Consider the following 13,713-nt stretch of genomic DNA (forward strand, 5'->3'; position numbering starts at 1 on the left):
ACGTGATGAACTTTTGACGGATCAGACTGGTGAACTAATTTTTAGTGCCCTCTGGTCGTATGTGAAAGAATCGGTAGCCGTTAGAGTATATCACCCCGGTGTGACAATTGACAGCCTACACTGGATTGCGAACACAGCAGCGTGGTCTTGCACTAAAACTAGTGAAAGGTCGATCAAGATGCTCCGTCAGTGGCAAGCTCTAGTGTGGAATTTTCACTGCGTATAGAGGCGCAATCACGTTAGCATGGAGAAGTTCATGTTGTCAATTCGTGGCAGTGACTGATCATATATCAATCAGTTCCCGGTGAACTTTGTCACAATTAAAACCCAAAGCGTGAATATACCAGACTACCGCGGCACCTCCTAGCGATCTACCCCATTCTTTCACCTACTGTCACGTCAGTGTCTTCCACTGAGCACGCAGTCAACAGCAACGACAGGTCCACCAAAGAGAGCACCACTATCATGCTCACCAAATAATCATGCGGAGATGTGCTCGGTAATGACTCTACCACTGTTGAGGACGAAAACATTGTCGAAGACCAAGAACTAATCAACAGTTACGAGTTCGTTGAAGTCGATTACAACTCATACTCTGATGTAGCTTCTACCATCACCGCCGGATCGTATACAAACAGCGAGTTCCCAGAACGTGAGGAAGAACTTATTGTAACTTTCGAGAACAGCGATGCTAAGAAAGACGATGACGGAGGCACGAAGAAGGGACGAGTCATTGATACGATGACGAAGATGGCCGACAAAAGCAACGGAAAAGATAAACAAAAATAAGTAGTGAACAATACCATGGTAACCTACCTTCTGCTTAGTGGGTATCAGTCTATTAACGAAGATAGAATGTGCGGTTAGGAAGTTAGCTTACATTCTACGCGACTGGTCTTGCAAGCGGGATACTGTGGCTGAGAGGACCTGGTGGGCGGCAATCGCAGCAAAGGATGAAGAGAGGATGACTACCTTCTTTCCTCTGACCAGCTGGATGAAAGAGGCTTCTTCACTTGTGTCATTGTATATTTGAAATTGCCCCGAAGGGGACATACTGATTGGCCCCGTGTTGGTATGCGTATAAATCTGGTTCTGGCTATCAACTGTAGCTGCTACTGAAAAGAAACTGGGTTTTAATTTAGGCGGAGGATTAGTCAACTCTTATACCACGCATACCTACAAGTCACACGTCATCGATGTCGTGATCGGCAATGTAGATGACTGGCTTGTGGTGGGTCGAGAGAGCTTCAAGCTGTGGGGCTTCAAGGTGTTCGCTGTTTTGTGGTTGTTACGCATCGGCGTTCACGGTCTAGCTGTAGCACTGCAAGAGGACAAGGATTGGCGTCCACTCCTGGCTGAAGCTGAACATGCTTGGTACCAGGAACGTGTTGTCGAGGAGGATTAAAAGATCGCCGTCGAGGATACCCAGCACTTTGCCAGCGTCTTCCGCAAGTGGGGTGTGAATGTCGGTACCCAGCGGCGCGCTCAGTTTTTGGCTTAACTCTGTCAACCGCAGATCTTCGGCTTCGTCCTTGTGATCTTTAACTCCATTATTGTCTTTGGCGGCACTTGCAGTTTGATGATATTCAACGACTGTGCACTTGCCCGCTGCCGAATCTGATGTATGGCCGTAGCTATCTGACGTGTTTATAGCCTGCACCGATCCGACATCGTAAACGATTAGCGACAGGCATCAAGGAAATAGGATAGTCGCCAATGGTAACCTCATGAGCAACCAAGAAGCTTTGTAGTTAATGCATATCGATGACGCGTGAAGAAGAATGCACAATCTCTCATGATGCAATGAGTTGTGCATTACAAGTATTTGATGATGGATTCTTTTGAGCCATGACACACCTCTTGTACTACCTACTCCTTCACCTTAATGACAACTTTTCCAAAGTGTCCTCCGCTGAACAAGTACTTGAGCGCTTGATCCGCCTCTTCGAACTTCCAAATACGATCGACGACTGGTCTGATCTTCTTCTCATCGTAGAACTTAAGCATTCTTTCAAGCTCAGTCCTAGGGCCGTTCATTATACCCTTGAGCGTAACATTCCTTTTCAAGCACAACAGGTTTGTGTTTGTCCTGTCACCAGCTTCGTCTTGCTTACCAGAGAGGTAGCCAATGCAAGAGATCAATCCACCGAAGCGTACGCATTCAAATGACTTGCGCAGTGTCTGCGCGCCACCGACTTCGATAATGATATCAGCGCCGTTATCGGAAGTAGCAGAGAGGACTGCGTTTTCCCAATCGGGGTTGTTGCGGTAGTTGATGGTTGTCTTCGCACCAAGCTTGGAGGCCCGCTGGAGCTTCTCGTCAGAGGAAGAAGTGACGATGGCATCGGCGCCTGCTGCAGACGCGATTTGAGCTGCGGAAATGCTAACACCACCAGTACCCTGGCATACGACTGATTCGCCCTTTCCAATTATCTCGCCATTCGGCCGCATGCAGTTCAAGCTCATCCAGGCGGTCACGGCTGCTATTGGCAAGCAAGCCGCTTCGTCATCGGATAGATAGTCTGGGATCTTGACGACGCCGTAGGTGGGGAAGACACGATACTGCGTCAGCACTCCCGGGGCTGGCCCTCCAAGCCCGCTTGCGATGTCTGTGGCCTTGATTTGGCCACTGAGATGTTTCGGCGCAAATGTGCTAATGACCCTGTCGCCTTCCTTGAGCTGGAAAGCCGGATTCTTGAAGGGGTCTGAAGTGTTGTTGGAGGCTGGACCAACGGCAACAACCACACCACACATGTCACTGCATGGTACGATGGCGGGGGGATGATCTACCGACTGGTGGTGATTGTAGAGGCCCATAGCGACTGTCCACGTGCTTAGCGTCGTTCTAATGGCCGTCTTAACCCTGCCACAGAAGTTGGCACAACCACATCGCGTTGGACTTACCTTCAGTATCCCTGTAGTTTAAACTGACTGAATGTACTTCAACCAGTACTTCATCCTCTCCCGGAGTTGGGCATTCCGCCTCGTCCATCCTGAGCTTATCGAGCCCGTCCTGGCCCGTAAGCCATTGCTTGATCTTTTGTGGAGGCGTCATCTTTCAAGCTGAATGTCGAAGTAGAGTCAAAGGCTTTTGAGGCTCCAAGTCCAAGGTTCACAGGAGATGTGGACAGTGTGCTTTTAATGTCCTTGGTCTTGCGCTGCGAAAACAGTCCAGAAATTTCGCTCAACCAATCTCGGCGGTCTTGGGAGAACGGTGGGGTAGGCATCTCGGGCAGTTCCGTCTACATATAATGGCTTTCGCTATGTAAGCTGCAAGGCATGCAGATGGTGGATCTCAAGTAGCGGGCAGAAAATCGCCGAAAGGTGTGGGGATGAGCATTATTTCTATATGTCGTTGCAATGACGATAGGGTGTTCACGGCTGGTCATTGATGTATTCGTGAGGAACGTCACTGCATTGGCCGTCTTCGCCCGATCAGCCGAGGTTGGGTGTTGTCGGAAGGCGCGAGCCGATGCCAGCCTGCAACACCAAGACATCTCTTACGAGACTCACGATCGCGTGCAAGAAATCATCAACAACTTGTACTCATTCCACGTCGCGCACGGGCCTGCCTGCTAGGGTGGAACTTGGATCTTGCCCGGACGATGTAACACCCCTGATGACGCCGATACGATCGATTGAACCCCGGAAAGCGGGAAGTTTCAGGGGTATCGTCTGCAACAAGGCAATGACGATATTGGTGACCAGTCGATCTGGGAACAATATGTAATCGGAGCGTCTTATTTTATTATTGTATTGAAACCGCGCACGGCCACGGGAAGAAAGTGGGATATGGTCACTGCCACGCGACATAGCGCGTGTGGGATGAGCAAGAGAACATGACGACATGTACTGTTGTGATATAAACGCGACGCGACCCTCTGGAAAGATGCCAACAACTCATCCATAACAACGCATCGCATTGCATCCCATCTCATCACCCTATCAACGACATGGAGCACCAACTACACTACTTTGCAGGCCAAGAGGCCTTCCCACCACCACTTCCGAACCACTTGAGCCCTGAATACTCGCCCGCCCTCACCATGATAGAGCAGTTTGCAGCAGACCTCTTGCGCATGGACGAAGAACACCTTCAGCATCGCAAGCAATCCGCACCCGAAATTCCATCCCCATTCCCCGATGATGACCAAACAAGCGACTACACTTTGTTCGGCAAAATGAGGACCTGGTATCGACGATTCTCCCAACGAAGCAGGACTAGCGACGCCAGTCTCTGAAAACAAAACATGATATCGTCATGCAGGTACAAGTGTTCGCATAATCGTGTGCACTAGTCGCTGTCATGGCCCATCGTTCTGGGCCGCCCATCAACACCGTACGCTATGGCCACCACAATCTCGTTACGGGATCGAACAGAAATCCGCAGGCAGCGCCAACGATATGCGATGCAAGAAGTTCATGGCGCTGCCCAGGCGAGCGCTGGGAAAGAAGCCTGAACTCAGCGACAGATGTACAAATTGCACACGAAAATGTCGCCAACCTGGACAACTTGCTTCGTCCCAAACCATTAGCCTCGCCAGCAGCCGCCGCTAATCGGCTGTCCCGCGATGTCGACAACGATCGCGCGGCTCGGGTGCCAGATGACCGTGTGGAAAGATGGTTGGTTGAGGTGAAGATCAATGACGTCGACATATCCAGTATCCCTTGTTGCGATTGACAAACGTCCTTCCGCGTATGCATTGTCGTTGTTGGCTCTATAGGATCGACCAAGTGAACATCGCCCTGGATCTATCAGGTATTGATCCAAAGAGTCTCGCACATGGCCCAGGTTTGGCTGTTCGCGATGCCTTCTTGGAAGCCCAGCAATTTTAAAGAATAAACAATGAGAGTCCTAGGAGTCGATGGTGACATCCTAATCGCATATGCATAATGTACAATGCTTAGACATGTACTAAGCATGCTCTACGTAATCAGTCCTAATAGTAATTCAATCGCAAGTAAATGCATAGATGTATTCAACGACATGTCATCTCTAGTACCTTACTGTCGATAACCAACACATCGACAGAACGCAGATTGCAAACTCCTTTCCATTATCCGACACAATCTTTGAAGAAACGTATGTGGTTTTCCAGCGACAGGAGTGGGCGGGCCTTGACGTTACGATACCCATGATTTGCGACTCTCGACAAGTTACGTGGCCATGACAGCGTCTCGGTTCTAACCGACATTACGTGTCAGAAGCCGTTGGCCCAGTCACCTACAGGTTCGTCTTTGCGCGGTCACCTTCCCTGCGCGCGCAATGGACCCTGAGCTCCGAGAGAAAGAGGACACCTGAATGGTCATCTCCATATGATGACAAACAGAAGGAGATCGCCAGGCGTGCACATGAAGAGATGGTATTGTTTCCTATCGCCTTTGTCCGCTTGTGACATTGTCAGTTTGGCCTGTTTTACCAATTTGCTGGCTTTGAAAGTGAACGAGAGCCCTGCACAAAGGACACCAACTGACAATATCAACTTCACACTGTGCAACTTATATGTCAAAGCGCCAGCCTCGTACACCGAAGTAGTCTTTCACTTACGATCTAGGGGTGGTCATTGGCCCTCATATTTATTACTCTTCGTTCTCTCCTCTGGAAATGTCTCGAATACTAAGACCCACGACTCTCAACCAGGATACACCTCCAAGCACGCTAAGCTCGACGATAGCAGTCCATTCTGCAAAACACTTCGCGAAAAGCTCGACGCACGACCACACAGCATCGCGATTCGACCCTTTCGGCCCTCTCATAACAACCACTGAGACATCCGAGTTTCACCAACGCATCGATACGGAGCTGCATCCTCCCAACATGACCAAGCGACTCGCTGAATCGCCGCTAGTCCCCCAGAGGACGCCCAAGAAACCTAAGACAACGAAGAAGACCGCCGACATCGAAGCCGCACCTATCGACAGGATCGGTCGATCGAGAATCTCGGAGACCACCGCATCTACTGAAGAGGAGGCCGCATTGCCAGTGGATGATGATCAGGACACTTCTCTAGTATCTGACGAGGTCGCCTCTACCCCCCAAGATAAGAAAGGAGCAAAAGCTTCTACCCCAAAGAAGAAGGGTCAAAAAGCTCTTGCCATAAAGGAAAATGGTGTAAAAGCTTCTGTCCCAAAAGAGGGCAGCAAGGCTGGAGTTTCGAAAGCGAAAGCGCAGAAACCTCCTGTGGGAGATGGCTTTCTTCCGTATGTCCACACTGTAGACAAGCCTCCGTCGAATCCTTTCTGGGGTAGGAAGCCCATTTCAGGTGATCCTCGGCCCCACCCTGATCAACCCTCTGCTCGTGCGAGCAACGGGCAGACTAACCCTCCCTTATTCGAGAACCGTGGCTATCGATACAAGCGGGGTACACGATACGTGAAGCACCACTACAATCTTGACCCGCACAACATTGAACTGCTCCCTCAAAATCGCGACCAAGTAGATCTGCTCCCAGTCCCGCTAATCGACAAGCGGCCGAAGCACCCGAGGAAGGACCCCGAGCCAAAGCAAATCCCAGAAGTCTACTGCTACGGGAGAGTACCCAAGGACTGGCAATACAGGCAAAGCATCAAAGCTCTCAACGATCGTCGCTACCAGGCTATCGATCGCGTGACAATGGATGGGCCTTGGACACGGATCGAGCAACACTATCTGGCTTCTCTGCTCCAGGAGAACCCGGATGCATCAATCTGGGAGATCACCGAGCTTCATAATGATCGCTTCATGAACAAAGACTTCAAGGAAAACATTGGTTTTGCCATGGGTAGCCTATCTACTGGTCGAACAGTAGAGAGCGTCCGCTATCAGTACACAGCGTACAAGCCGTTCTACGACCGTGGTCAGGCACCGGTGGTGAGATGGCGCGGCGACAAGTCAGTTGAAGGTATCGCACTGGCGAAAAAGATTCCAGAGAAATTTGGGCCACCTAGCAAAGCTGAAGAGCGTGCTCACGACAAAGCACATGGTGGTACTGAGGAGAGCGACGATGATGACGACACGCCAAAGATGCGCTCGCCGGAAAAGGAGATTTCTGGCAATGCCAACCCATTTCTCGGACAAGACAAGCTCGACGATGATGAAGAAGAGCTTTTAGCGCTGGCCGTCGACTATAACGATGACGATACCCTTCCATCCTTAGGAGGAGACGACGATGCGGAGGAGACCGAGGAGATGATCGAGGAACAGGACAGAGGCCGGGAGATCCAGGTCGATTCCGACGTTCATGCTACTCGCGACATCGAGGTGGACGAGAACTACGACAACGAATTGTAGTCCCAAGTCCTCGGTAAGCATCGAAGTGGCTGAACAATGTCTTTACAAGCGTCCTGAGAGCCTGTAGATGGGGGACACGAGGTATGGCTTTTGTCGTTCCGTAGCGTTGTATCACCGCCGACCAGACCGCGTAGTGTCATTGAGATTTTGTACTAGTGCGTGTAGTAACAACAAGTTTTTGATTTTATATAAGGCTTACTACCATGCAAGTGGGAAGTTCTACATATCTTATACTCTTCGTCTGTATTTGCCCTCGATCATGCGTGAAATGCAGTTTCCAAACCGCTTGCATTATGCGACACAAACGGAATGGAATCTCTATTCCATAGCCCTGAAGGTCAGCTACAAGCTCATGGCTAGTACTAGAACTGCCAAGGACAATCTTTCAAAGCATCCTGAATAATAATAGCCAGGAAAACGATCGCAAGCACTACTTTACTACTGAGCTATGATATATCGTCATAGTGGTGTCACACTGGCCTTCGTTTTGCTCAGGTCCATGGTGCTGCGCGATCTGCACCTTCTTGCGGTGTTCGCCCCACCCTACTAATGGCGTGCGGCTGTAGCGCTCCGATGATTTGATTGGTCGTTCTCTGCAGCAGTCATCCCCTTAATGGTTTGATGTTCGGGCGAAATGCGGATGCGTGATGCAAGCCGTACCACTCTACAGCTAATAGCACTCCGCAGCTAGTGACACCACGGAGTTGTTGTCACTCCGCAGCTATGTACAAAAACTTGAGTATCTGTTTCAATTTGCTTGCATCGTCAAACCACTCTAAATACCATCTTCTAACTAAGTTCTTGTTGCATTACCTTGCTGAATCATGGCTTCTTCATTCCTCATCGTTGGTGCCACAGGCAATACCGGCCGCAGTGTGGTCGAGACCCTTTCGAACCAACTTCAAGCCAGCAAGACCTTCTCCAGCTATCGCATCCTCGCCATGACCCGTTCCGCAAACAGCTCCTCGGCAAAAGCACTGGCCAAATTTCCGCATGTAGAAATTGTCGAATACAACTGGACCGAGATCACTACGGAGTGGCTGCGCGAACATAAGGTTGCCAGAGCTTTCATCGCTTCACACAATGAGCCACCCCATTTCGCGGAAGAGTCCACATTCCACCTTGCGGCCCTTGGTGCTGGCGTCAAGTACGTTGCGCGCATCTCCACGACAGCCGCAAATGTTCGTCCAGACTGCAAAGCGTACTATCCGCGTGCGCACTGGGCGATTGAGGCCATGCTTGATTCGTCAGCCTTTGGAAGTATGCACTGGTCATCTCTGCAGCCCAATGTGTTCTCACAACTCTACCTTGGCCCCGCTGCTGGACTCATCAAAACCGTCCGCGATGGCGGCAAGCAACACACACTTCGCCTGATGGCGAACGCTGATACTCCAGTTGGCATCATCGATCCCTCAGAGGTTGGGGTCTTCGCTGCGCATCTCCTACTCCAGGACGACACTTCTGCGCACAACAAGCGTAGGTATGTCCTCAACGGCCCTGAGGATATCACGGGAAATCAGATCGTAGCGATGGTTGAGAAGCATATTGGCGCCAAGGTCGAGGATGTCAAGTTCCAAGACGTCTCGTTCATAGACGACATGGCTGCTGCATCGAGCCACTCAAAGAACGTGATAAAAACTATTAAATTTGCTCCGGAGACAGCATGGGAGGGTCTGGCGAAGGCAGAGACAACAAGCAAAGAAGTACTGGAGATTGCTGCGCCGAAGAGAACGCCTGCTGATGTTATGGAGGAGTTGTTACAGTAGGAGAGTCATGTTTGGAGCCAAATAGATAACGTGTTTTATAAGCGAGTCGTCCTTACAAGCGAGTCGTCCACCCCACTAACTTTGATCACCTTCAAAGCTACGCAACGCAACAACGTAATAAGGTAGAACAAAGCGATTAATATAGTAGATTAAATAGTATCTACAGCATCCTTTTTGCACGTTCGTGAGTTGTGCCCAGTCTCCCTGCACCTCCTGCAGCGCGCAATAGCCTGGCGGCTAAGGCCTGATCGCTCACCACCTTGACGCTGTTCACGCTCAATCTGCTGGTCAGCCTCCTTTTGAGCTAGTATATCCTCTCCCTCTCCCTTTGTTAAGGTCCCACGCTTCTGTATCCGTTTCTTTTTGCGCTGCCTACGCTTAGTTGCTGCCTCGTTGGCTCTCTCAAGGCAGGTAATCTGATCGCGCATAAGCTCGGCTGAGACATCATCACCTCAGCCCCCTTTTAAGCTGGTTAATCGCCTCAATAATCGAGGCTGGTGATGAGCTCTTATGCTGCCGCACGCGATCACGTATTAACGTTGATTGAGCCTCAAGCTCACGTACGTTGCTTGGTGTACGAGCCTCCCAGGAGGCTCTGCGAGAGCAGCTGGTGGAGTAGGCGTACGCAGCTGCACGTTGAGCTTTGATAGAACAGCGTCTGGCTGGAGAGGGGCTAGGCCTGCGCCTCGAAAAGCTGAGCAGATATTGGCTAAGGTGAACGATCGATCAAAGGCTGCCTTAAAGGCTGGCAGGAATTCGAGCTTGGTGATATGGTTGATATTGTAGCGCATTAGAGCCTCAATCTCACGGCTGTACGCACGCTTCATAGGCGAGAAGCAGCCTACGTCAAGAGGCTGCAGTAGGTGAGATGAGTGAGCTGGCATGCAGAGCGTGTAGATATTGCTCTCCTTGCAGAGCTCTTGAAACTCAAGAGACTGGTGGCTCTCGTGGCCGTCAAGGATAAGCAGGCGGCGTGCTCCAACTACCTTGCCCTCAGTATGCTTAATAAAGTGCTTTAGCCACTCTACTCCTATCTCGTTGGTTGTCCAGCCGTTGTCGCTAACTGCGATAGCCCAGTCGCGTGGGATATCCTCCTCGTACCAGGCTGACAGGTGATACTTGCCAGCAAAGATGAGGAACGGTGGGATTGTCCAGCCAGCAGCGTTGATTGCAGCAATTACCGTCACCCACTCGCGGTTGCCAGGCTGGATAGTCTTTGGCCTGCCTCTCCTCTCTGACCCTGTGATAACTAGCTGAGTCTGGATCTTGCCCATCATAAAGCCAGCCTCGTCAAAGTTGTAGACGTCCTCATCACAGATGCCGTACTTGGCCTTTGTCTCCTCTACCAGCTTAAACCAGCGGCTGATTAGCACAGGATCCTCGCATAGAGCTCTCTGCCTATCGTACGATCGATTAAAACGCGTCATAAGACTGTCTGTACGCTTGACAAAGTTGCGCGGCCAGTGGACGCCAACGCGACCTGCGCCACGCGCAGCAAGCAGCTTATTAGCCATATCGCGCGCAGCTGTATACGTAGGCCCAAATCCTCGCTAATCAAGGTCGAGTATATGTCTAATAATTACCTCCTCCTCTAGCTGGGTAAGCTTCTTTGAGTTGGGCTGGCAATCGCGTCGTGCAAGCCTGCCAGCGCGTCGGTCGCGTAGCGTCATTCGAGGGACGTTAAACGCGCGAGCAGCAGCTCTCTCAGTCTTGATCTGGTGGCTATTAAGAGATGATATAGTAAGCTGCATATCAGCTTCAGATGAGCGCAATAGAGCTTGTTGGCGTTGAGGCATAACTGATTTGATCTTCAAAGGTGATCAAAGTTGGTGGGGTGGACGACTCGCTTGTAAGGACGACTCGCTTATAAAACACGTTAGTAGTATTGATTACCATAGCCTTGCATAAGTTCGCCTCCAACAGTTATGACGGCACCCGCTAGTATTAGATATCCTTGAAATGTATTGCTGAGGCTTACATGTCTATACTCGTCTCAATCCCTTGTAAGCTTCTGGGTGTCTGGTACGCGTAGCACGATGGCTGATAGCTCGACTTGTCAACAACACGCGATGATGATGATGTCATAGCGTGCTGCAAACTTCAATGTTATTTCCTTTCCAGCCTTCGCACACGTCCTCCACTTGTGCCTTCTCAAACTTTCGTCTCCACGCCGGACCTGAGTATGCAAAGAGCTGACTCTCACGACTCGACGGCGAGCGATACTATTATATAACCACAGGTGAGCATGCAGAAGATCCGTTGATTATTATAAAAAAGAAGAAAAAAGAAACCCTTTGACTTATTATACAGGGTCCGCTACTAGAACAGTAAGCCGGTTAACACTGTAACCTCGAAATACCTTCCGCAAAACTCCTGACGCATCATGAATGCCTCGCTAAATCATGTTCCGCAACACCTCGCTCTAGAGTTAAGGCACTGCCGATGTTTTTCCTGCCCGTTGCATTATCCGCCAAAATCTGCCTTCGTCAAAAGCTTTCCCATCCCGATTTGTATAGAGCAGCTTGAAAGCTAGCTCCACCGGCGTGTGTTGCATGTCGTTCCACAACGCTCACCTTGAAGGCTTGTTACGTGGTAGGGCTTTTTATCTTTCACTCACCACTGTAGCTTTCCAAGTGCGTTTCGCGCTTGCTCTCGTGTCCTCTCACTTCCCTACCTTTTTCTGCTTCTTCTGCTGTTTGGGCTTCGCTGGCCTAAATCCCTTTGCCGTCTTTGCCGCCTTGTTCCTCGCCAAACGATCAGCCAATATCTTCTTCTTCTCCACCGGGTCATGGTTGTGACATAGCCACGACCGACGGTCTTCGTTTTCTGTCGCCGCACGTCGCCGGCACCGCTGACCATTAGACGGCATGTATCGCGTGCACCTGACTGTTCCAGTCTCTCTTGCAAAGTCATCCGGGCCTAGGCGGGTCGTTCCAGGATTGACGTCGTCTTCAGCGTCAGGTATTTTATTCTCGTCTGTTGAGTCGTGGTCTGATGTGTCCGCCAGGTCGTTGGCAGGTACAGATCCGGTGATAGAGGTAAAGTCCATGTCCATGTCCATGTCAGCGTTGGTATCGACATCTTGTGTGGGTTCAGCCTGGGTAGTGTTTCCGCTGAACCGAGGAAATTGATTGCGAGCGGCATCTTGAAGGAACGACCAAAGGGCTGGGCAGAATTTTGGGTTGTCTACGTATGTATCGACGCCCATCCGCTCCCGTATCTGGCGATATTCCTGTAGCATGGCTAGCGATACCTTGACGTTACGTATTTCAGAGTCATCACTGTTGACGATAGCTTTCATCTTCGTTGCTCGAAGGGCCCACATCACCCATCCAGATAGCTCGTCTCGCTTGTCGATGAAGGTTTTGATGCCTTTTACCACGCCGCTTCCCGCCTCTTCCAGAGGATCATCGGTTGTGGCGTCGGGAATAGCGAAGTACTGGCAGTAACCGATATACTGAGAGGCGTCGTCGATGCATGGGCAGGGTGCGGCGGGTAGATACGCAACGGCAAAGAGCAGCTCGCTATGTAGTTGGATGTAAAGATACTCGGACCGGCTCCAGTCGCCCAGCGAAGGACGCGTGGGCTTGTACATCGCAGAGATTGTACCGTTTTCGGCCATGGTGTACTATCTGTGTTGCGGCACTCCAAGGTTCAGGATCGAGCGCGAAAGTCGCAGTCTGTTCTGAGGCCAAAGACTTAGCGGCGGACAGGATCTATAAATGTATGTGTCGGCCCTTGGGCAATGGACTGTCTTGACGGGAAGGTGTGATCTGAGAATACCGTCGGTCAAATGGTTGGAGGGGTCTTCGCAGGGTCTGTGTCGGCGCGGATTGTGATAGTGGTGGACTTTTACTGCTAGCTCGATCACGGACGTGCGAATTTTCTGGATCAAGTGAAACAGCTATTTCGCGACATTCACTTTGATGATAGTTACATGAGCTTCTACAGAGACGCGTTTGTCACTTCCGAATACATTCCATTCTGCGCGCCAGTAAGCAATGAGTGTGCCGCCACTGCATCTTTCGCCTCAAGGCTTGGATGTCCTCTTTCGATAGTCCTCCACAATCTGATCTTCATCGAGATTATCATCGAAATGCTTCAGTAGCTCAGGAACCGAAACATTCAGCCTGCGAGACACCTCATCTCCTAAACGATACTGTAAGGCTTCCGCACGACTTACAAGGTTCGCCCTTACAATGAAACCTTGGTACTTGTCCTTGATGTGTTTGTCTGTCAAACCATACTCAATCCAACCGAGTATCTTGAGGTCGCCGACCATGTGGCAGTCCCCTAGATCGCGTCTCATCTCGACCAGTAGCTTCTTCGCTCGACGCACTTCGGGCCGTGCCTTGTCGAACTCCAGTCGATATTCTATCTTCACTTGGGTGTCAGTCCAGTACTCTAACGCAAGCCATTCCCTGATCTTGTACTCCGTGATTGCTGGGCATTGGCCAATTTCCTTCTTTAACTTTCGATGTAACATGCGTGCAAGCGGGAGAAACTTGTCATAGTCATGGGCCCTCTCATAATACCTCCTCGTGATGCTCCATTCAGAGTCCCCTTCGTCAAGACGGGTCTGGGTTGATGCGGTTTTCCATGGTGGCACATCACCAAACTCCTTTCGTAACTTTTTCGTTAGTTGCTCGGCTCTCTCGCTCATGGTTCTCGTATGAA

General features: G+C 50.6%; 6 protein-coding genes across 6 annotated transcripts; 3 read left to right on the top strand and 3 right to left on the bottom strand.

The window, feature by feature from the left end:
* Positions 1–1,309: 1,309 nt before the first annotated feature.
* On the bottom strand, positions 1,310–3,055 carry ALTATR162_LOCUS551 (uncharacterized protein; the record flags this gene model as incomplete). Its single annotated transcript, XM_043308145.1, has 3 exons — positions 1,310–1,634; positions 1,874–2,822; positions 2,905–3,055. 3 exons carry the CDS (start codon positions 3,053–3,055, stop codon positions 1,310–1,312), a joined length of 1,425 nt encoding a protein of 474 aa, XP_043164080.1.
* An 898-nt stretch (positions 3,056–3,953) lies between these two features.
* On the top strand, positions 3,954–4,241 carry ALTATR162_LOCUS552 (uncharacterized protein; the record flags this gene model as incomplete). The annotated part of the gene is made up of 1 exon (XM_043308146.1): positions 3,954–4,241. The coding sequence occupies one exon, from the start codon at positions 3,954–3,956 to the stop codon at positions 4,239–4,241; it is 288 nt and encodes a 95-aa protein (XP_043164081.1).
* Positions 4,242–5,818: 1,577 nt separating this feature from the next.
* On the top strand, positions 5,819–7,270 carry ALTATR162_LOCUS553 (uncharacterized protein; the record flags this gene model as incomplete). Its single annotated transcript, XM_043308147.1, has 1 exon — positions 5,819–7,270. The coding sequence occupies one exon, from the start codon at positions 5,819–5,821 to the stop codon at positions 7,268–7,270; it is 1,452 nt and encodes a 483-aa protein (XP_043164082.1).
* An 824-nt stretch (positions 7,271–8,094) lies between these two features.
* Positions 8,095–9,036, top strand: ALTATR162_LOCUS554 (uncharacterized protein; the record flags this gene model as incomplete). Its single annotated transcript, XM_043308148.1, has 1 exon — positions 8,095–9,036. One exon carries the CDS (start codon positions 8,095–8,097, stop codon positions 9,034–9,036), a length of 942 nt encoding a protein of 313 aa, XP_043164083.1.
* Positions 9,037–11,698: 2,662 nt separating this feature from the next.
* Positions 11,699–12,658, bottom strand: ALTATR162_LOCUS555 (uncharacterized protein; the record flags this gene model as incomplete). Its single annotated transcript, XM_043308149.1, has 1 exon — positions 11,699–12,658. The coding sequence occupies one exon, from the start codon at positions 12,656–12,658 to the stop codon at positions 11,699–11,701; it is 960 nt and encodes a 319-aa protein (XP_043164084.1).
* Positions 12,659–13,066: 408 nt separating this feature from the next.
* Positions 13,067–13,699, bottom strand: ALTATR162_LOCUS556 (uncharacterized protein; the record flags this gene model as incomplete). Its single annotated transcript, XM_043308150.1, has 1 exon — positions 13,067–13,699. One exon carries the CDS (start codon positions 13,697–13,699, stop codon positions 13,067–13,069), a length of 633 nt encoding a protein of 210 aa, XP_043164085.1.
* Between the last annotated feature and the right edge of the window lie 14 nt (positions 13,700–13,713).

Source organism: Alternaria atra (genome assembly GCF_907166805.1).
Source record: "Alternaria atra isolate CS162 genome assembly, contig: 21, whole genome shotgun sequence".
Lineage (NCBI taxonomy): Eukaryota > Fungi > Ascomycota > Dothideomycetes > Pleosporales > Pleosporaceae > Alternaria > Alternaria atra.